This window comes from Neofelis nebulosa, chromosome 11, assembly GCF_028018385.1.
Source record: "Neofelis nebulosa isolate mNeoNeb1 chromosome 11, mNeoNeb1.pri, whole genome shotgun sequence".
Classification (NCBI taxonomy): domain Eukaryota; kingdom Metazoa; phylum Chordata; class Mammalia; order Carnivora; family Felidae; genus Neofelis; species Neofelis nebulosa.
Genome location: NC_080792.1, coordinates 16075494 through 16098980, shown reverse-complemented (window position 1 = coordinate 16098980; position 23487 = coordinate 16075494). Strand labels below are relative to the sequence as shown.

Genomic DNA, 23487 nt, shown 5'->3' with positions numbered 1-23487 from the left:
GCTTAGATAATGTGTGTGTGTGTGTGTGTGTGTGTGTGTGTGTGTGTGTGTGTTACCACTTAAGTTTATGACATAAAGTTTAATGGGTATCAATCTTTGAAGAAATGAGCTAATTGGTTATCACATGTTTGGCACATTATCTTTGTAATTAGCCTTTTTCAGTGTTGACTGTGGCACTGAAATTTTAAAACAATTAGCATTATTGGTGATAACAAATTATCCTTTAAACAAGTATGCTTACGTATCTAGTACATTTAAATATATCAATTTATACAAAAAAAGTCAGCCAAATTCAAGGAAATTATGAAATGTGATTTAAGAAAAGATAGACAGTTAACCCCAACGCTGAGATTTTATTGATAGTATTGAGAGTCTGAAAAAAAAATAGTAAGCATGACTAGTAAATCTTCATTCATGCATTGGCTTATTCATTTACCTTGCATTTTAAAAATAATCACAATTATAATTTTTGAGTGTCTATGTGAATTCAGTGCTGGTCTATGTAACTTTACATCCTTGATCTTATAATTGTCTTTTATCTTTCTAAGATTTCCATCAGACAGGTATTATTATGCACCTTTAACAATGAGAAAAATAACTTCATCAAAATCTCAGAGCTGAAAAGTGGTGTAACCAGGATTCAATCCTAGAATTTCTTTATGACTTGGAAAACTACTTTTCTGTAGAAGGTTCTTGAAATTCTGTTCAGGGACCTCTGGATGGGGAGTCGGGAACTGGGTCTCAGGTTTCCGTGCTATCACTTATACATGTCACATTAAACAATGTCTCTGAGTCCGCTTAGAGGGTTGGATGAGATGCTCTCTAAAATCTGTTCTCATTCAAAACTAACTTCTTTTACATGTATTCTTTCTCCGAGTATCATTGGTAATTTGGCAATTGCATTTCCATCAACTAGTTTTCTGTTGTAATGTTTATGTGTGCTTTAAAAAAATTAGAACATTAAAATACATTCATTGTTGTAAATTTACATAGTACAAACACACTCAGTAAAGAAACTAAACATTTCCCTTAATAGTATCACCCAGGGCTGATGACTACTAGATTGTTCATGAGTTATGGAAAGTGCTATGTGGGAAGGAGCTATGTAAGTAGATTGGTGGTACTTTCTTTAGACAGTTGATATCTTACTAAATGTTCTGTTCTGTGTATTCCTTGTAACATGAAACAGAAGTCAATATTTATTCACTTGCTATTATAACATCAAAAGCATCAAAAATGCTTTTTAGTAATTTCAAAATATTCAGTTTGGGCAGCAGAGACTTTTGAAGCAGGTGGGGGGACAGGACTATTACGAGCTTTGGACATAGAGTCTAGGTGTTAGGCTAGCTGCTAAGTGGGCAGGAACCCTGTACCTTGTTCATGCAAGTTTAGGTGATTGCTATATAACTCTTTTTAAGTTTATTTATTTGTGTTTGAGAGAGGGTGAATGGGAGGGAGAGAGAGAGAGAGCACATACATGTGCAAGTGGGGGAGGGGCAGAGAGAGAGAGAGAGAGAGAGAGAGAGAGAGAGAGAGAGAATCCTAAGCAGTCCCTGCCCCCTGATGTGGGGCTCAATGTGGGACTCAGACTCACAAGCCATGAGATCATGACCTGAGCTGAAATCGGGAGTCAGATGCTTAACCGACTAAGCCACCCAGGCACCCCACCATATAACTTTTTAAGTCAACAACAAGTCTTAAAAACCACTCATTTCACCAGTGAAAAAATAAGTTCAAATATACCTCATACTTATCAATTGAACTTTCTGGTGAAAATTTCAATAAAGGTATCTGAGGCTGCTTTCACATCTGGAGTATATACTCCTTACCAGTATTTGAGTTATGCTTCAGATGTATATTTCTTCCCAGCATAATTCAAATACTGACTAACCACCCTTAACAAAATATTTAAGGATGGGAACATGTATCACAGTATTTATAATAAAGTTTTTAAAAGTAAATTCCTACTTCCTGGCATGGAATTAAAAACTTCTGTCCACACAAAAATGTTTATAGCAGCTTTATTCATAATTGCCAAAATTTGGAAGCAACCAAGATGTTCTTCAGTAGATAAATGGATAAATAAACTGTATTACATCCATACAATTGAATATTAATCAGCACAGAAAGAAATGAGCAATCAAACCATGAAGACATGAAGGAATCTTAAATGCATATTACCAAGTGAAAGAAGACAATCTGAGAAGGTTACATACCGTATGATTCCAAATATAAGGCATTCTGGAAAAGACAAATCTATGGAGGCAGTACGAGGATCATTGGTTGCCAGGGGTTAAGGGAAAGGAGGGATGAATAGACAGAGCATTAGAGGATTTTTTTATACATAATTTATTGTCAAATTGGTTTCCATACAACACCCAGTGCTCATCCCAACAGATGCCCTCCTCAATGCCCAGTGACGCTATTCTGTAGTAATGCTGTATTCTGTAATGTAATGGTGGATGCATTTCATTATACATTTGTCAAAACGCATAAAATATACCACACCATGAGGGGACTCTAATGTGAACTCTGGACTTTGGGTGGTGACGATATGTCCCTCTGGGAAAATCTTGGTTTTACTGGAGAAAGAGGGAGTAAAATGATAGAGGCATGTTTGGAAAACAGGAAAAATGAGTAAGACTCTGTCTTAGCACTTGAAGAAATGGAAGCCTACTGTGCCCTGGGTGTGTAGAGAAGTCTGGAGGGGGAGGTTCATGACTAACCCTCATCCCAACTGCCCCAAGAGGAGATACAGAAGTGGAGACAAAGGAGCCAGATTTCCTGCCAGTGGAAGAAGGGTTGGGGCGTGGTTCTCAGTGGACAAAGCAGCATTTGAGATGACACTTGAAGGGAGAGAATCGACTGGAAGGACAGCCACCGCGCGGGATGGGCGTACTTAGAGCTCTCCGTTCCGTGTCTCCAGTCCCTGGGATCTTTCAAACTCACTATGTGAAAGAATGGACAGGAATAGCAGCAAAGACAAAAACATTATCTGTGTTCTGCTACAGCTTTGGGTTCTGACTGTCGGATCAGTCTGTGTTTAAGTCCTCACATGTATTTTTGCATCCAAATAGAGGAGCCATAGTCAGTCAAGCTTCCTTGCCACCTTTCAGGTGTAAACTTGAACCTCACCATTCTAATGTTTCCACGTGAATGCTGAAGGTTTCTCGGGACTTGTCAATATGTAAAACCTTTATATTTGAATTCAGAAACACCTTTGCATGTGCTCTCTGCCTGTGAGCATTTGAAGACACTTTAAATGAAAGCAAAGGATAATTTACTGGTAATCCTCAGCCTAATGTATTTTCTCTCTCTTACTTTTAAAGCGTTCGTGAATTGGAAAGTACAGGTTCTGGTTTATGTTACGACGTCCTCTGGGATTCAGGTAGTGCCTTCTTTCCTGCTCATCACCCATCAGCATTAGTGGTTCCCTTATTCTAGATCTTTACAAATATTATATGGATATATTTGTGCTATAGGTTTGGTTTTTCAAGTTAAAATCCTTGATAATGAGTACTTAAACTCCAGTACAGAAAATAAGCAATAAGTAAACAGCCAGTCCCTTTCAGGTGAAAAGTAGAAGAACTCAATACTGAGCATGTAGTTCTTTAGAGATTGGAAGCCAGATCCCTCAGTGCAGCACCACTGTTTTCTGGACATTTCAGCAGACGCTGGGTCCCTGGTTAAAGGGATAGAAAGACCTTATTCTCTGTTTTTCCTAATGATGGTTGAAAATGGTCTGGTATCAGGAAGTGTAGCTTGACATGTTCACTTAGATTTTCTAGACTACTTTAATCCCTATAACTGCTGTCTCCCTCTACCCCAGACTGAATTGCCTTTGTGGAATATCAGACTGTTTGCTTGGGCAAATTGATTAATCTCTTTGTCTTTGAGAAACAGACCTAGTTTTCTGGCTCAAGATCTCAGGGTTTTTGTTTGTTTGTTTGTTTTTTGTTTTTTTAAGCTGTTTTTCTCTCAATAGGAGCTTTGTTTCTGCTCTGTACAAGGAGAATGAACACGTCTTATTATTTGAAATTTCAGGGTTTTTTTTTTTTATTGACTAAGCATCTATCCTTCAATATTTACCCCCAAATGCTACAATCAAATCTCTACATTTCAGTGTTAGATAGTGTAATGTAAGAAGCCATTTGTTAGAGTATATTTAATGATTCTGTGATTTCTGTGTTACTAAAACAAGCAAAGTGTCAAATCCTTGTGAGTAACAAGAAACATTCTTATGCTTTTAATAAGAGGTTTTTTTTTTTTCTTTATACATTCATAGTGCCTACAACCTATAATATGGATTAACATTGTACAGCCAAAAAGTAGCAAGGCATTAGAAATGTACAGAGACTGGGCATTGTTTCCATTCCAAAAAAAGTCATAAACTTAAATTTATACAACAGATAGTCTCAACCCATGCCTTACACAGAGGAAAAAAGGGTCATCAAAGCACAACGTTCCGGTTCTGTAAGAATGAAGAAGTCTCTTATGCACGTTTCTATCTGCACAGTTAGTATCTGCTAGACAAATCACAGAGGCCGCCTAGAGGATAGCAACAGATGATCTCTTTGAAGGTTTTCCTTAGTTCTTGGCTCCGGAGTGCATAAATTAGAGGGTCGATGATGGAATTACACATGATCAGTATGAGATACAGGTTAAAGTGAGACATGAAGCACACACAGTAAGGATTCTGGGGACAAGAGATGTAGAATATTAAGTGGAGGAAGAACGGGGCCCAGCAGACAACAAAGACCCCAATCAGTATGGTCAGGGTAATTGCACCCTTCATGTTGGCCCCTTGGCGGATGGTGCCAGTGCCCGGGAGGACAGCAATTCTCTTAATGTGCAGTCTGGCCATGAGGAACATGTGGACATAGAGAGAGGCCATGAGAGCCAGCATGGTGAAGAACATGGTGATGAGGCAGATGATGACAGCACTGCTGTCTGAGTAGATGATGAACAAAACGCCCGAAACCGTGCAAGCTGCCCAGATACAACTTAGGATGATCCCAACCCGCCTGACCGTCATGATGTTATGGTACTGGAGAGCATAAAAGATAGTAAAGTACCTGTCCACTGCAATTGAGAGCAGACTGCAAATGGATGCAAGCAAGGAGCTACAGATCACCGAGTCAATGACATTATCAATATTCACGGTGAAACTCTGCGCGTCCGTATCTGTACTGTTTAATAGGGTGATGACAATGGTTTCGGATCCGTTTGACACGCTCACCAACATATCAGCCACGGCCAGGCTGCAGATGAAAAAGTACATGGGCGAATGCAGGTTTTTGTTCTTGGCTATTGCCACAATCACCAGAATATTCTCCAACAAGCTTATGACACCCAGAGTCACGAACACCTCGGGGGAGACGAAAAGTTGCTCATAACACCCTCCATCAGAGTAGCCTTTTCCAAGGGACTCACTGGCATTGCTGTGCGGTCCGTAGGTGCTGCGGTTCCAGAAGTGGAGAGAAGTGTGCATTCCATGGTGATGAGTGGAGTTCATCCTGCACCAGGTGGATTCAGATCCTCTCGGAATTGATTCGATCTCTCGGGTCAGGTAGCCTCAGTGCTTTTCTCCACGCCTTTGTCTGCCCGAAAGTTCTGAGGCTGAAATTGGCATGCCTGTTGTGAGTAAATGTCACATGCTCCAAGGCTGGAAATGGAGTTTTTACTGTCTCCCAGGAATGGCTCTGATCACCTTCATTGTAAAATCTTAGGCTTCTGAAATACTCATTCTCAGTTGAAAGAGTCTGCTCTTTGCTTTTCTGTCCTCCCTTCCACCTTAACTTTAGCCTGCGGCATTCAGTCAGGTCTTTTCAAAATAATTTTCCTAGTAGCTGCTGTGCCACTGGGAGCTGAATCCGTGTGTGCATGTTCACACCAGCTGCCTCTGAGGTATTAGTTCCCAACCTGAAGCATTGCTTTGAGTGTTAGTAGCTGCTGCTGATTTTATGGTGTGCGAAGGGAAAAAAATGTTCACAGTGGCTCCTCCTCTGCTTCCTTCTGACCAATCCAAATGCACTGGAAGTCTGTGAGACACGGGTGATAATCCGGAGATACAAATTGCAGGGCAATACCGATTCAGATGCAGAAGCTTGTAGAATTGGGAAGCAAGCAGGATGAGAGAGACTGAATTTTCCTGTCAAGTTTTCAAGGAAAACAACTTCGTCTCTAGAGGCCATTCTTTGATATCACCAGCCAGGCACCCCAGGTTGATTACTGCTTCAAAGAGAGACGTGTGTGTGTGTGTGTGTGTGTGTGTGTGTGTGTGTGTGTGTGTTCCTGAAATAGATACACAGTCTTTTTGGTCAAGATATTGAATTTGTTTACTCTCAATTTCTTTGATTTAAGAACCCAGGCAATAATGGTTCAATTTAAAACACCTAAGGGGCACCTGGGTGGCCCAGTTGGTTGAGCGACCGACTTCGGCTCAGGTCATGATCTCACAGTCCATGAGTTCAAGCCCCGCGTCAGGCTCTGTGCTGAACGCTCAGAGCCTGGAGCCTGCCTCAGATTCTGTGTGTGTCTCTCTCTCTGCCCCTCCCCTGCTTCTGCTCTCTCCCTCTCTCTCAAAAAGTACATAAACATTAAAAAAAAAAAAAAGAACCAAAACCTGTTAAAAAAATAAAATACCTGAAACACAGGGAGAATATTTGATAATACAAGTAGATTATGCTCTCAGTGGGAGAACTTAGGAAGGTAGTTGCAGTTCATCAAAGGGTTCAAGAAGGGGTTCACTTTTTATGAACTAATATCTGATATTTCTCTATTACAGAGTTTCTGTTGTCATAGCTGGAAAAGTTTTATTTTCACTCATGATATTTAATAACCATATAGTGTTAATATAAACTATATTTGAACTCAACAGGAAAAAGATCTATAATTAAGCAAAACTCAGTTTTTAAGCTTTAGTGAGGTCTAATTGATATAAAAATACATATTTAATGTACACATTTTCATCAGTTTGGACATATGCATATACCCATGATGCCATCATCACAATCAAGGTCCTAAACATATTCACCACTCCAAAATTTTCCTTATGTTCTTGTATGTGTGTGTGTGTGTGTGTGTGTGTGTGTGTGTGTATTTGTTTTGTGGTAAGATCTATCCTCTTATATTTAAAATGCATGATACCATATTATTAACTATAGGCATTGTGTTGTGCAGTAGACATCTAAAACTTACTCGTCTTGCAAAATTGAAACTGTATACCCATTGGGCGACAATTCCTTGACAGTGGTCTTGGCAATGATTTCTTGGATTAAACACCCAAACTGCAGACGGCAAAGTCAAAAACAGATGAGTGGGCGTCTGGGTGGCTCCGTCTGTTAAGCATATAACTCTTGTTTTTGGCTCAGGTCATGATGTCACAGTTCATGGGTTTGAACCCCGCATTGGGCCCGAGGCTGACAGTGTGGAGCCTGCTTGGGATTCTCTCTCTCTCTCCCTCTCTCTTTGCCCCTCCCGTGTGTGTGTGTGTGTGTCTCTCTCTCTCTCTCTCTCTCAAAATAGGCTTAGGAAAAAGGGATGAGTGGGATTACATCAAACTGAAAAGCTTCTGAAGAATAAAGAAAACCATCAACAGAATGAAAAGGCCACCTACAGAATGGGAGAAAATGTTTGCAAGCCATCTATCTGATAGAAGTTCATATTCAACATATGTAAGGATCTCCTACAACTGAATCGTAATAAAAACGAAAACAAAAACCAACTAACCAACCAAAATGGGCAGCTCTATTTAAAAATGGCAAAGAGAGAATCATGCTTATAAATCCAGAAAACAAACTGGTGATTGCCAGAGGGGGCGGAAAGGGGAGTGGGAGACACAGGCCTTCCAGTTACGGAATGAATAAGTCATGGGGATGAAAGGCACAGCAAGGGAACTATAGTCAATAATTTTGTGATAGTGTTGAATGGTGACAGTTGGTAGCCACACTTGCGAGCACAGCATAACGTATAGAGATGCTGAATCACTGTGCTGTATATCTGAAATGAATATAACATGGTGTGTCAACTATACTCAAATGATTTAAAAAATACAGCAAAAAAAATAAGATAAAATAAGATAAGATAAGATAAGATAAAAATAGACAAAGTACTTGAATAGACATTTACCCAAGGAGACATACAAATGGCGACCTGATTAATGAAAAGGTGCTCAGCAACTTAATTATCAGGAAAATGCAGGTCAAAACCACGCTGACTAATCATTTCACACTTGTTAGGATGGCTACTACCAAAAAAAAACCTCAGGAGGTAACAAGTGTTGGTGAGGATGTGAAGAAATTGGAACTGTTTTTTTTTTGTTTTGCTTTGTTGTTGTTGTTGTTGTTTTTATAGCGGTCAACCTACCTCCATAATTCAAAGTTTTGTCAATTAAATGCACACATACCTTAGCAACTTTGCATATTCTAATACCAGCCAAGTGCTAGTTATTAGAGCTTCTGAATGTTTTGCTGAAGCTAAGTTTGAAAGATTGTGGCAAAGTCACAAATTAATTAAGCTTCAGGTTATAAAATTTTATTTAATGTTCTTCTCTTGCTGTATTTTTGGTTTTATCTCTTTATGATTCATGGCTACTGATAACAGGGGCACTAAGAAAGAATTGTTCCAGGGCTAATTTGAAGTTCTCAATCATTTAGGTAAGTGCGGTATCCTCTTTACACTTTGCGACTGAGACGATGCTAGGTATCGTTCCTGAGCATTGGGTTAAATTAGTCCCTTCCAGCCATCCCTGGAATTCAGTGGGGCTCCATGACTGAATTCTACTTCATGCAGTGTGGATAGAAGTGATGCACATTAAGTTATCTCCCTTACGATTCTACACTCTTTCTCTCATTGGTAGCCAGCTGCAGAATGTCTTTGGAGTCTCCTGTTCTAGAGGGCAGAACCATATCATGGAAGGAGCCTAGAGCTCTGAAGAACTGGAAAGAGCAGAGCTCACTCCTCTGCTCCCCTCCCCAACACCCTCGCCCACCAACTATAGGGAACTGTGATTTAAGCAAGCAATAGTTATCACTGTTGTTAAACTACTGAAATATTGGTGTTATCTATTACAACAGCTGTCATTAATTACCTTGATTTAAAACTTGTTATCGGAGCTATTTATAAGCAACAAACCCAAATTACATGAAAATCCTTTCTTTCTTTTGTTTTGGATGTATGTGAATAGTGCATTGCCTACTAAGCCACAGGGAGGAAATCTTTTGAATTGCTGAAGCACCAGATAGTCAACTCTGTCTCATCTTTGTCCTGAGTCAGCTCTTGACTTTGTGCTACTTACTTCTGTTGGTGGCTTAGGCTTAACATTCAGAGCATCTTTGATTTCTCTGTCTTTCTCAGAACTCCCTATATGCAATCACTTGTAAAATATCTTCTGTTCTACCAGTGTGTCTGATTCCTCTTTTTCTCTTTACCAAACTCATTTCTCACTATTCTTCACAGAAACTTGATTGTAGTCACAATCATATTCTAGATGACACGAACACTAGGGATTTTCCCATGAGTTTACACCCTCTACGTGAAATGCTTTCCCCCCATACCTGTGAATGCACAGTCATCCTTACTTTCTAAAACTTATTGGGGCACCTGAGTGGCTCAGTTCGTTGGGCATCCGACTTCAGCTCAGGTCAGGATCTTAGGTTCGTGGGTTTGAGCCCCACGTCCGGCTCTGTGCTGACAGCTCAGAGCCTGGAGCCTGCTTCAGATTCTGTGTCTCCCTCTCTCTCTGCCCCTCCCCACTCGTGCTCTGTCTCTCTCTTTCTCAAAAATAAATAAACATTAAAAACAATTTTTAAACTTATTTATATGTACTGTGTAATTCATACAGAATTATATAATTATAGCTAAAATTAGTGATTGAAAACACTTTCTTTTAGCTTTTTGCAAAAAAAGGATTTTATTTAGAAACATGATCACACTGAAATCTCAGCAAGCCATATACATTTAATATCTCAAATTTAATTATTTGGTGCAGATTTATAAAACGTTGATCATATGGTTAATCATGCTGAAAGATGACATTTTGTCACCTCCAATGATCCATGTTAATTGCCTGTCATGGTTTAGTTCTCTATGAGCCAGAAGAAACACAGTCAGCAATGTAAGACACATTAATGGTGTTTTTGAAAATTTATTGCAGATTTCCTTTTTTTAATAGACACAAAATTGAGTTAGATCAGAATAGATCTCTCTTATGAGCAAAGTTCTTGTTTTATATTTAATAACAATAAATATGAGACATTACTAAAGAGAAGTATTTATCAAACTGAGCTAGATGGATTACCAGTTTTAGGTGTTGTTAATGTTATTCCATTGCAAAATAAAAGGGAAGATTCCAAGGTCAAATAATTCTGGAAGATATTGCAAACTCACCGCCTTCTTCAAGTTTCAGAGTTTACAGTAGCATATAAATAAAGTTTATGAAATTTTTTATCAGAAAAAAATTTGAGGGGCACCTGGGTGGCTCATTCGTTTAAGCGTCCGACTTTCTCTCAGGTCATGATCTCACAGCTCGTGGGTTTGAGCCCTGCATCAGGCTCTGTGCTGTCTCTCTCACACTGTCCACTCACACTGTCTCTCTCTCTCAAAATAAATAAACATTAAAAAAATTTTGTGAAAACAAGAGTAAAAGTATTTTGATGAAAGTTATTATATTATCTTAGTGTTGTCTAATTTTGAAAGATTTGAAGACAAATTATATTTTTATTTTTATTTTACAAATGATATATTTAAATTGCCATAGTAGAACCATGTTTGGTTTCTATTAAAGATAATAATAAACAGATTTCAACCAAAAAATGTATTACAGGCCATATATTTATAGAACCCTTACAATATACAATAAATATCATAATTTTAAAAAATTTATTCTTCATTTTATAATAGGCAATAAAATGTTCATGTTAACTATTTAGTTAATGTTTGTACACTCTATTCCCTAAAATAATAACATACATGTGGCATATGAATTGTATATTGATTTTACTAGGACATTCTATGTAGACAGCAATTACATAATCTGGAAGACATGTAAACATCAGCCAATAGACATAAGAGATTTTTATTTATTTTTATTTATTTTCTTAAATTGTTTTAAATGTTTGTTTATTTTTGAGAGACAGAGAGACAGACAGAGAGACAGAGAGACAGAGACAGAGCACAAGCGGGGGAGGAGCAGAGAGCGAGGGAGACACAGAATCTGAAACAGGCTCCAGGATATGAGCTGTCATCACAGAGTCTGACGTTGGACTTGAACTCCCAAACCGTGAGATCATGACCTAAGCCGAAGTCACCCTCCTAACTTTCTGAGCCACCCAGGTGCCCCAAGAGATATATTTTTATAAATAAGGATTCTATTTCATGTTGGATATGGTAACAAACACTTTTAAATAAGAATTTTAGAGTCAGAATAATTTGTTCTATATGAATGTTTCCCAAACTGTATATTCCAATACATGTTACATTTATTTTTTCAGTTCTTATTCAAATTCCAATTAGTTAACATACAGTGCAATGTTAGTTTCAGGTGTAAAAATCAACACTTCCACACGTCACCTCGTGCTCAGAATTCAGGTTACATTTAGCTCTGCTGTGATGTGACATAGGTATTCTAAAACCCAGAGTGCTATGCAAAATTATACAAAACAACAATAACTAGGGTTTATCGGAAAAAATGGGGTTAGATACACAACACTCATAAACTTCATCAGTGATACATTAAACAAAAAAGAAAGGAACCTACCAAAAGAGTGGAACAGTTATACACGTATTAAATATACATAAATCTATAAGAAATATTGAGCTTTCCCTAGAAAGAGATCTGCAGTTCCCTTGAGGAAGTGAATTTCAAAAGGGTTACAGCTTGTGAGTTATTACAAAGTGGTAGAGGGATTATCTGAAATCTCACAAGAAGCTGTAATACCGCATGAGGAGGGCAGTGCTTCACGACATACGCAGCGAGCTGAGGCAGCTGGTAAATGTTTGAGTGTGTGTGTTTTATGTCCCCAGTGTCTCGATTCATCTAGGTAGTTTGCCACATTCACCTAGGGTTTCCCCTGTATAAACAGTGCAAAAACAAACTTAGAATTTGTGCTCGAAATGTTCCATGATACAGCAATTGAGTTTGGGGCAGACATGCATTTTCAAAATGAGCATTACATCTGAACTGAGTATAATAGGCACTTGAAAAATAATAGTGTGGGAAGGTAGGTTCTATGTACAAATAAGTTTAAGAAGTTACTGGATGAAGCCACATCAAATTTTTTTTCAAAACTTTTTTTTAATGTTTATTTTTGAGACACACACACACACACACACACACACACACACACACACACAGAACGTGAAGGGGGAAGGGACAGAGAGAGGGGGAATCACAGAATCCAAAGCAAGCTCCAGACTCTGAGCTGTCAGCACAGAGCCCAACACGGGGCTTGAACTCACAAACCACGAGATCATGACCTGAGCCAAAGTCAGACGCTTAACTGATTTAGCCACCTACGTGCCCCAAAATACTTTTACTCCTAATAAAATATTATTAAAATGTTATGCTTTATAAAATTGATAACCATGAAACATAAATTTATCTCAAAATATTAGAAATATTTCTTTTTAAAAAAAATCACTCTCATTTGACTTATAGCAATAGCCCCTGTGTAGTTTTCCTGCCTATATCTAGTTTGCTTAATTTAACTTTTTTATATCTAGTTTGCTTAATTTAAACACCTATATCTAGTTTGCTTAATTTTCCTTCCTTCTATCAACCAGTATTTGACTGAGCACTTACTATATTCCAACGATAGAGGGAAAATAAGGCATGGGATCTGCCATCAGGGAACTTCAGTATAGATATCATCTAAATGGGTGGACTTAATTGTAAGCTAATAATTCCTAGATATTGTGACCAGTGGTATATTAAGTAATTAATGGAAATAATCTGCTTGGGTTGGTCTTAACTTCTTCATTGGAAGTGGTTTTTTTTGTGTTTGTTTTGTTTTTCTTTTATTTTTTTAAAAGTTTATTTATTTATTTTGAGAAAGAGAGAGAGAGAGAGAGAGAACACAAGTGGGGTAGGGGCAGAGAGAGGGAGAGAGAAATCCAAGCAGGCTCCATGCTGTAAGCGCAGAGCCTGAGGTGGGGCTCGAACTCACAAACTGTGAGATCATGACCTGAGCTGAGACCAAGAGTCGGATGCTTAACCGACTGAGCCACCCAGATGCCCCGGAGGTGATTTTCTTTTTAAGGCAGTTTATTTGTTTGTTTGTTTGTTTACTTATTTATATTCAAGTAAGTTAACATACAATGTAGTATTGGTTTCAGGAGTAGAACTCAATGATTCATCACCCAGTGCTCATCCCAACAAGTGCCCTCCTTAGTGCCCACCCCCCATCTACCCCTTCCCCCCAGCCACCTCCCCTCCAGCAACCCTCAGTTTGTTCTCTGTATTTAAGAGTTTCTTATGGTTTTCCCCTCTTCTCCCTCTGTTTTTATCTTATTTTTTCCTTCTCTTCTCCTGTGTCCATCTGTTGTGTTTCTTAAATTCCATGTATGAGTGAAATCATATGATATTTGTCTTTCTCTGACTGACTTATTTCGCTTAGCACAATACACTGTAGTTCCATCCACGTTGTTGCAAATGGCAAGATTTCATTCTTTTTGATTGCCAAGTAGTATTCCATTGTATATATAAACCACATCTTCTTTATCCATTCATCAGTATATGCACATTTGGGCTCTTTCCATAATTTGGCTATTGTTGATAGTGCTGCTATAAACATTGGGGTGAATGTGCCCCTTTGAATCAGCATTTTTGTATCCTTTGGATAAATACCTAGTAGTGCGATTGCTGGGTTGTAAGGTAGTTCTCTTTTTAATTTTTTAAGGAACCTCCATATTGTTCTCCAGAGTGGCTGCACTAGTTTGCATTCCCACCAACAGTGCAAAAGGGTTCACAATTCCAGACTTTAAATTGTATGACAACGTTGTAATCATCAAGACGGTATGGTACTGACACAAAAACAGACACTCAGATCAACGGAACAGAATAGAGAACCCAGAAATGGACCCATCAATGTGGGCAACTAATCTTTGACAGAGCAGGAAAGAGTATCCAATGGGAAAAAAAAGACAGTCTCTTCATTTGGAGGTGTTTTATTGAGATGAGAATTGGAGGAAAACAGGATTTAGCTGGGTAAAAGAGGTGGTGAGGGCTAGAATTCAGGGTAGATGGACTGACTTCTGCAAAATCAGGTTGTGTGAAACAATATTGCAAATTTTGAGGAATGGAAAATACTTTGGCATGGCTGGAGCGCGCTAAGACGAGGCACAGAAATGAGTCTGGAGATATTAGCATGGGACAGGTCGTTGGGGGCTCTTTGGCCTCTATGACAATACTTAAAAACGTTGAATGAATCCCACATTGCCTGTAGGATAGAGAGCTCCAAGACTGAAAGAGTAATATAATAAAATTTGGGAATAGCAGAGTGGAATTATGGAGGGTAAAGACGAGGGGTTGAGATAATTAATTAGATAACCACTAAGATGCTATTACAGAAGCCTAGGTAAGAGTCTGTGAAGATCTGAGATAAGCCAGTGTCAGTTTTGCTGCAGATACGACTACTAATCAGTTATGAACGGAATGAGGAAAATAAAGAAATGTTTTTAATTAAAAAAGTTTTTTAAGTTTTTTATTTTATTATTTATTTTGAGAGACAGAGAGAAAGAGAGAGAGCAGGGGAGGGGCAGAGACAGAAGGAGAGAGAGAAGCCCAAGCAGGCTTCATGCTGTCAGCACAGAGCCTGACACAGGGCTCGAACTCATGAACCGTGAGATCCCACAACCTAAGCCAAAACCAAGAGTTGGACGCTTAACCGACTGAGGCACCCAGGTGCTCCTAAGAAAGAAATCTTTGATGCCCTCCATTTTTTGGTTTGAGCGAACAGGTGGATGTTGGTGCCATTAATCTGGTAGGTACATGGATTGGCTCTCTCCATTTCCATCTCAACCTGCTTCAATTTAGAGTTCAGAAAGCTAAAATCTACATTGCTCAGTCCCCTTGTTGTCTGCATTCTGTGTGAGAATTAGTTTTTCCCGATTAGATGCATTCGTAAAAATTTTGGAAAGCATAAGTGAGACAGAAGTCACCTTCTCAGAGCCCTAGCAGGATCTGACAGAGGTGAATTTTGGCAGGAGCCAGATCAAGTGGTGCGAAATTTGAATGCAGGAGAACAGTTGAAGGTCCATAGCCATTGCAAAATTTTTATAAGCACCTATTTCCTGTACTAAGCCCCTCTCTAGTTGATACACTGGGAGTATGTCTGCTTTCTGCACTGCATTATGATTGTTACCCCTGATTAAGGAATATTGGAAAAGGAATCCTCTTATGAGGCCGGATACATTTAGTTTTTAAAATTCTGAATTTGAAGTACTTTTGAGACATCTAAATGAAGATACCTACTTAGCAAAGATGGGTACGGGGCCCAGAAGAGTAATTTGGTATAGAGACACATATTTTGGTTGCAGAAGATACAGGCTGTCCTGGAATCTGCAGGCTTCTACTAGAAAGGGGGAAAAGGAGAACTGTGAACAGAATCCTCAGAAGCCCATGTGCTTATAAGGCAAATGTAAGAAATGTAGGCAGAGGAGACTGGTTAGTCTGGGTCTCCTGGGAGGAGGATTCCACGGTAGGATTAAGATTTTACTGAGGAAATGACTGAGAGAAAAAAAAAAATGGGGAGAGAGCCAGAAAAAGCTGTCAAATCACAATGTGAGCCTGATCTTGAGTAAGGAAAGAGGGAAGGAGGGCTGGATGGAAGCATCACAGACCTGCCACGAAGTCTGAAGAAGGTTGGTAAGACCTACTGGGGAGCCCTCGTGCTAAAGCTGTCCTTCAGAAGTGTCCCGGGTCTCCCAGTGATGGGCCTAATTTAGTACCCCTGCTGCACAGTTATTGGCAGGAAGCAGCCTGTGGAAAGCGTGACCTTGGAGCAAATGTGGCAATGGATTTCAGAGGGCAATCGCTGGGGCCCGTGGTCAGTTAGGCTCCCTATAGCTGGAGGTCTACGGGCATATTTTCATGGCTGCTATGGAGGCTGGAGAGTGGTCACAGTGGCTGAAGAGTGGCAGAAAGACGACCAGGAGAGAGTCACTGGGCTATCAGAGAATAATGGGTTTAAAGGAGATAAAGTGGCTGCAGGTGCAAATCCAACAGAGCCATCCAGTGAGATCAGAATTTGTTCTTTTTGTCTGAATCAGCGTGGTCCTTTTTGGAGTCTGTTTTGTTCACATATCTGTACTGATCAAAACATTTGATGTAAAAATACAAACAAGTAACTCTTCTCAGATCAGCAAATTCTCAGTAATTCTCATAACACTTTAAAATAAAATAATCTACTGCTAGTTAGGTCTATCATAATAACTTTATATTTGTGTGTTTGTGTAAAAATTGTTAAGCGTACACGTCCATTTCCTCTGTGTAAGGTTGTCATAATAATTTCAAAGGTTCCTATAAGAAGAGAGTTAACACGTATGACGAGTGTCTCGCACAGAGTAAATGCTGTAAAAGCATTAGTTACATTTACTTTTACATGTTTCTAGCAAGATTTTCATGGCTCTGTGGGCTATCTGGGGATTGTATACTCTGCAGAATCCACCATTTTTGCACACTAATTACGGTTTCCGTTTTTAAAGATACTTTTAGTTATGAAATTTGATTTGTTATTTGTGTGGGCACTGAAAACAATTCCTCTTTGTATGCAAACACTCCATGATACTTTATGTATCATTGAACTTCTATTTTTGGCACAGCAGTAGTTGGGAGTGGCATTGCTTAATCTTTTCATGCTCAATAACATGTAGGTTATGGTTATACACCCAAGTGGGCTCCTTTGCTTATACATAAATGGAGACCTGGAGGTTTGCTACACGGTAGTAATCAAAATCTGCAGATGAATCCTCTTTTACAAGAAACCTGATGTGATCTTTGTACCAATGGGTCATTTGGGAAAAATCTCATTCTTGCTCTTCAATGGATTTTCCTTAAATTGGGGTGTGGGAGGGGAATAGGAGGTTATTTAAAATCTTTTTTTTGCCTTGGTAGGGAAAGAGAGTATGACTTACTTCGTTAAGCCTTCACCAATAAATATTCTAAAAACCTAATATTTATTTAGAGTTATAGTGTTCTATGCGTAGTGGATATGGTCTCAGAAAATTTCATGTAAATTTCATCTTCTCATTAAATTTTAATTGCTTCTGAATTGATTCTGAATTTTAAATGTTTTTAAATTGAAAGATGCTTGCACCTTTCTCTGCCCCAACTTTTCTATTAATAATCTGTTTAGATACTATAGGTGAGCTTCTACTTTAAGAGATATAACAAATTTGAAATCAAACTTGGAATTCCTCCATTTCTGGTTTTTTAAATTTGAATTTTCTTAAATAGCATGCCTGGGCGTTGCTATTTTTCTGCATTTGATTACATCTGGTAATAGATAGTTTTGTACAATAGTATATAACCAGAATCTTGGCTTTTCCAGTGACTTGTAAGATACGATATTGCAAAACAACTAAGCTCTTTGTATATGAGTTTATGTTGTAAGATACAGAAGCAGTAATGTTACTCAAAGTGATGCTACAAGAACATGTCCATAAATGCCTGTGGAATGTTTTGTAAAGTCAAATCCTGTAAGTGGTGAATTTTGTCATTTTGTGTAAGTGAGAGATTTTAGACTCCCTGAGATGTCCTGCAACATCTAACAAACACATCTTGGAATTTCTTTCCTGAATTATGTTTACTCAAGTTGCTTTTGCTTTTGGCTAGGAAGTCTTCACTTTGTTAAAATTTCATAAGTAACTTTGAAGATATATAAAGTATCTTCTCTCCTTTGAGCTCAGCATGTGTCTATGTGTCTGTGTACCTCTTGCTAGATTCAGAAGGTGATACTGCTCACACACCCCTTAAGTCAGACTTTTGCCTGGATGGAGGGAGAAAAATAGTGGCAGAGTCTGATGTAGTGAGGCACGAGATGTCAGAAATGACCATTTCCTGTGTCCTTGTGTATAAGGCAACTTAACACTGAGAATTGGCTGCTTATTGTCACCCACATTTTTTTTTCAGGCAGGGATTTAGTAGCAAAGTGGAAAGAATTTTACCCAAGTTACTTCAAATGAGGGGGTTTAATTGTGAGACTGTGTCAAGGATTGAATTGCTGTTATAACGACCATTGCCTCTTCAGTCTGTTCCAAGGGCCTACATAGCTTCTTTCTCTGTATTCCCCTTTTCCATCTTTCCATCTATATCTTTATCTATATCTATCTGTACCTATGTCTGGATTTCTTTCTTTTTTTTTTTTTTTTAAGTAGGCTCCACCCTGGGCTTGAACTCACAACCCTGAGATCAAGACCTGAGCTGAGATCAAGAGTCAGACGCTTACCCGACTGCGCCACCCAGGAGCCCCTATATATCTGGGATTTCTAATCCTGTGCTCGTGCCTTCTATATAACCTAACTTCAGTCTGCTGGATTCCTGGGAGGGCATTGGATGCCATAACGTGTCACAGGCCACAAGCCAGCAAGGGTAGCCCATCTTGTGTCAGCTGCCATCCCCAGGTCCAGTGATGGGTGCAGGGCAAAGTGATACAGGGTGGGTTTCCGTGGGCAGTAAGGATGGTGGCCTGGATGACCTCCTTTGAAGGGGTGGTTGCCAGTGAGGCACCGTGGATGATGCCCAGTACAGATGTCCTGGCCACAGCCTTTGCTAGGCCCTCTCTCCCTAGTTTCACAATTTGTCACAGAGCCACAGGAAGGGAGTTTTGCCTCTCTTTGAGCTGCTGTTTTAAAATAAGGGGCTTTTTAAAGATTTTATTTAAATTCCAATGAATTAGCCTACAGTGTAGTATTAGTTTCAGATGTGCAATATAGTGATTCAACACTTCCTTACACACCTGGTACTCATAAGTGCACTCCTTAATCCTCATCACCTATTTAACCCATCCCCCCGCCCACCTACCTGCTGGTAACCTCCTGTTCTCTATAGTTAAGAGTCTGTTTCTTGGTTTGTCTTCCTCTCCTTTCCCCCCTTTTCCTTGTTTGTTTTGTTTCTTAAATTCCACATATGAATGCAATCATATGATATTTGTTTTGACTTATTTTGCTTAGCAGAACACTCTCCAGCTCCAACCACCACATTGCAAATGGCAAGACTTCATTATTTTATGGCTGAGTAATATTCCATTCCATTCCATTTTTATGGCCGAGTGGAGGGAAACAAAAGCAAAAAAATAAACTATTCGGGCTTCATTAAGATAAAAAGCTTCTGTACAGCAAAGGAAACAATCGACAAAACTAAAAGGCATCCAATGGAATGGGAGAAGGTATTTGCAAATGACATATGGGACAAAGGGTTAGTATCCAAAATACGTAAAGGACTTCTAAAAGTCAACACCGCAAAAACGAATAATCCCATTAAAAAATGGACAGAAGACATGAATAGGCATTTTTCCGAAGAAGCCATAGAAATGGGGAACGGACACATGAAAAGATAGATGCTCAACATCGCCAATCATCAGGAAGATAACAAATCAAAACTAGGAAGCGCTATCACCTTACAACTGTCAGAGTGGCTAAAATCAACAATGCAAGAAACAACAGGTGTTGAGGATGTGGAGAAAGGCGAACCCTTTTGCACTGTTGGTGGGAACGCAAACTGATGCAGCCACTCTGGAGAACAGTATGGAGCTTCCTCAACAAGTTCAAAATAGAACTGCCCTATGACCCAGCAATTACACTTCTAGCTATTTACCCAAATAATACAAAAATATTAATTCAAAGGGATACATGCAAAAAGCCTTTTATATAGATGAAGTCTTTTCTCTGCAGACTCAAGTAAGGTGTCTTTTGTTGCTGTGTTACTTGTTTGGAAAGATAGAAAATAAACTAGTAATTATCTGGAAAGATTAACTAGGGCCCCACATATGTGGGCAGCATTGGATATTGGGAGAATATTTTAAAAACCCACTTGAAACATTTCAGATAAGAAGTAGATTTGGCTTTTTTCCATGCCCAGGATAGCCACCTTAATGCTTTTTGTAAACGTTTCACCCAGTGCCCACACATCTTTCTGTTTAATATATTTAGGGTGCTGAAACTGACCTGATTACTGAAAAAATAATAATGATAGCACATCTGAAGAGATTTCCAGCTTCATAGTGTCCTCAAAATTTAGTACAAACTCAGACTATAACACCAGAAGCAGGAAAACTACAGACATACAAAAAAATCATTAGAAAGATTAATTATTTATATGCATTTTATACTTATTTTGGTGAATTTTGAATAAAAATATTTGTTATTTTTTTCAGTTAATGTTAGCCATCTTCAAAGAGAAGAACTAAAAAAAATTAAAAACCAAATATAGTTAAAGGGTATTTGAATCTTTTAAAAATAGGTAAGGGGCGCCTGGGTGGCGCAGTCGGTTAAGCGTCCGACTTCAGCCAGGTCACGATCTCGCGGTCCGTGAGTTCGAGCCCCGCGTCAGGCTCTGGGCTGATGGCTCGGAGCCTGGAGCCTGTTTCCGATTCTGTGTCTCCCTCTCTCTCTGCCCCTCCCCTGTTCATGCTCTGTCTCTCTCTGTCCCAAAAATAAATAAAAAAATGTTAAAAAAAAAAAATTAAAAAAAAAAAATAAAAATAGGTAAATAGAGATTCTGTGTTTTTAGAAAATAAAATGAGACTCTGAAATTAATTAGAATGGTTATTCTGTCCAGCTTACTAGAAGATATATAGGTTGCCAATTACACTAATAATTTTCACCTAGTTGAAAGTTAAGACATAATACAATATCTCCTGGTATTTTTAGTTAGGTCTAGATAGGCCCAAATGGTGAATTTAGACAAAGATCCATAAAATTTACAGAAAAATGTAAGCCTTTTATAGAGAATCAAGGGGAAGAAATATAATCTCATCCATTACAATGATCTGTCTCTCCTTAAGCTTTACTCATTCATTCATTCATTCATTCACTCATCCACTATCTACTATGATAGGCTAAGCATTGTGCTAATAGCTTCAAGAGAGTCTTAAGTAATTAAAATATAGTCCCTTCGTTTAAGCTTCTCTTTTACAAGCGAAGAAGAAAGTAAACAGAGACAATAAAATAATGCAGAAATGCACAAAAAGAGGTTTATACAGGCTATTAAGAGAGTACTGTGTATGGATATATAGAAGGGTGTCTATAACTCCCTTAGGAAACAATACCTTCAGCAAATCTTAACCTTTAGGCAGAAATTAATCATGTGGAAAAAAAGACAAACGAGGATTTCAGATCCAGGGGACAACTTCAGCAATGGTATAGAGTTAAGAAACCGCATGAAGTGAAAGGGACACGAGTCATATGAGGATTATTGGCATATACAATAAGATCAGGAAGGGTAAGGAAAGAGGGGAGGTAGATTAGCAGAAATCTGATAATGAAGACCTGTACGGTCCAAAGATGTTGAACCTTATTCTGTAAAGTTATAATTTAAGGTGCAGTTGTTGGAATGCTAGGTACGTAAACAGAACTGGGGCATTGGTAATGGGATTGGAGATACGAGGACACTTCATATAAATATTAAGTTAATGGAATTCAAATTAGACTTCAAGGTGGCACCCCAGCTCACAAACTCAAGGATGATCTTGAATAGTCATTTTTATCAGGTTTTTCATTCTTCTACATCTATTAGTATAACATATTTATTTCATATTATATATGTATTGCATTTACAGCCTTGATTCCTTGAGTTTTTTCATTACATATGCATTTTGCATATTAATGTAATTGCTTGCATGTTGATTTTGATTATTAGCTAATGAACTGAGGAAAAACTAAGAAATTACTTCTCAACAATTCAATGATAGTCAACTGTGTGAAGTTTTTATACAAAAGAATGTCATTGAATTATTTCAGATTTTACCATTATGTAAGATATTTGAATAAATGTTGGACCTTTGGATTCTAGTTAATAGAAGACAGCTTTTCTTTTCCTAAACTGTACGTAAGAGAGGAAATATACTGCTTTCTTGTCATTCTTTGCCTTCCTCTCCTCTGGTTTACCGGCAGCCCCTTTGGTACTGAACAAAAGACATCCTAACTTTTTTTTTTAGATTTGTGCTTCAAATTTAATTATTCTTTTCAAATGTGATAAATCAACGGTTTTCCAAAGCAACTGTGTCACTCTATTTATAGATCTTCTGTCTAGTTCAATCAGTGGAATATAGTCTAACCTAAATGATTCTAACACTAGACTCAAGACCCTTTAACAAGATTAATAACATAGTGCTTAAATTAATAAGATTTAGTGCTCCGGCAATTAAATAATAGCTTTTGGCTCAGTTGACCCTCATGCTTCTCCAGTAAACAATGCTGTTCCATCTGAATTCTGTTGCTCTAGGATATGACTCTCATTTACCTTTAAAGTTTTAGAACTTTAGAATACTATTACTCTGTAACTGGGATTTGTGGCTGTTTATCTTGGAGAAGCTTCCAAACCTAAGATTATAATACTAAACGAGTTTTGCCTCTTTCAAAATAAAGGATATAGTGAAGGTTTATGTAGCCATTAATATTTTAAGCTCTGCACACTCATTGGATATTAAAGCACTGAAGGATTTTTAACAAGGACAAAAAAAATGCATGGTTAAGGACTGAGCCATGTTTCTATCATAGCTCAATAGCACTAGCCTTCTATTTTTTCTCAACATCACATTTTTACTTATGTATGTATAATTGGAAAAGACTGAATTTCCTATAAAAATTAAACGTAGTCACACACAGCACATCGATCACTTCTCAGCAGTCTAAGTAGCCTTGTTACCCTCATGATCCTGGTTTGGAATCTTTTTCTCCATGGTATAACCTTTGCCTCTATTTGGGATCTAATAAACACTGGTCTTGGATCAAGCAACTACAATTGACAAGGTGGAGTTCTATGAACATGATCGTTGATGGAATCTATCAGGATGATAAGGTTTGACTCAGTTTCACAAATGTCATTTTGACTTCACAAGAGGGACCAACCCAGTGCTTTTAATTCACCATTGGGGGGCTACGCCATATTTCGTGATCATAGCTTGATCATTGCTGCATGATGAAATTTAACACTAATTACGAATTACTTTTTTTTCCAAAATTCTATGCATTTATTTATTCATTCTGTCAGTCAAAAAAGCTCATTAAATACCTTTGTTAATTTCCTAGGGCTGCCATTGTATCAAAGTGCCAAAGACTGGGGAGCTTAAAAAACAGAAATTTATTTTCTCACAGCTCTGGAGGCGAGAAGTCTGAGATCATGGTGTAGACAGGATTGCTTTCTTCTGAGGCCTCTCTCCTTGACTTGCAGATGGCCATCATGTCCCCCTGTCTTCACATGATTTTTTCCTCTGTGTGTGTCGGTATCCGAATTTCCTCTTCTTATGAGGGTACCTGTAATATGCAATT

The 23487-nt window shown here is 38.4% G+C and overlaps 1 protein-coding gene across 1 annotated transcript; it reads right to left on the bottom strand.

Annotated features, from left to right (window-relative positions):
* Positions 1–2007: 2007 nt before the first annotated feature.
* Positions 2008–5934, bottom strand: MC4R (melanocortin 4 receptor). Its single transcript, XM_058691921.1, has one exon. The coding sequence runs from the start codon at positions 5513–5515 to the stop codon at positions 4517–4519; it is 999 nt and encodes a 332-aa protein (XP_058547904.1). The 5' UTR covers positions 5516–5934; the 3' UTR covers positions 2008–4516.
* Between the last annotated feature and the right edge of the window lie 17553 nt (positions 5935–23487).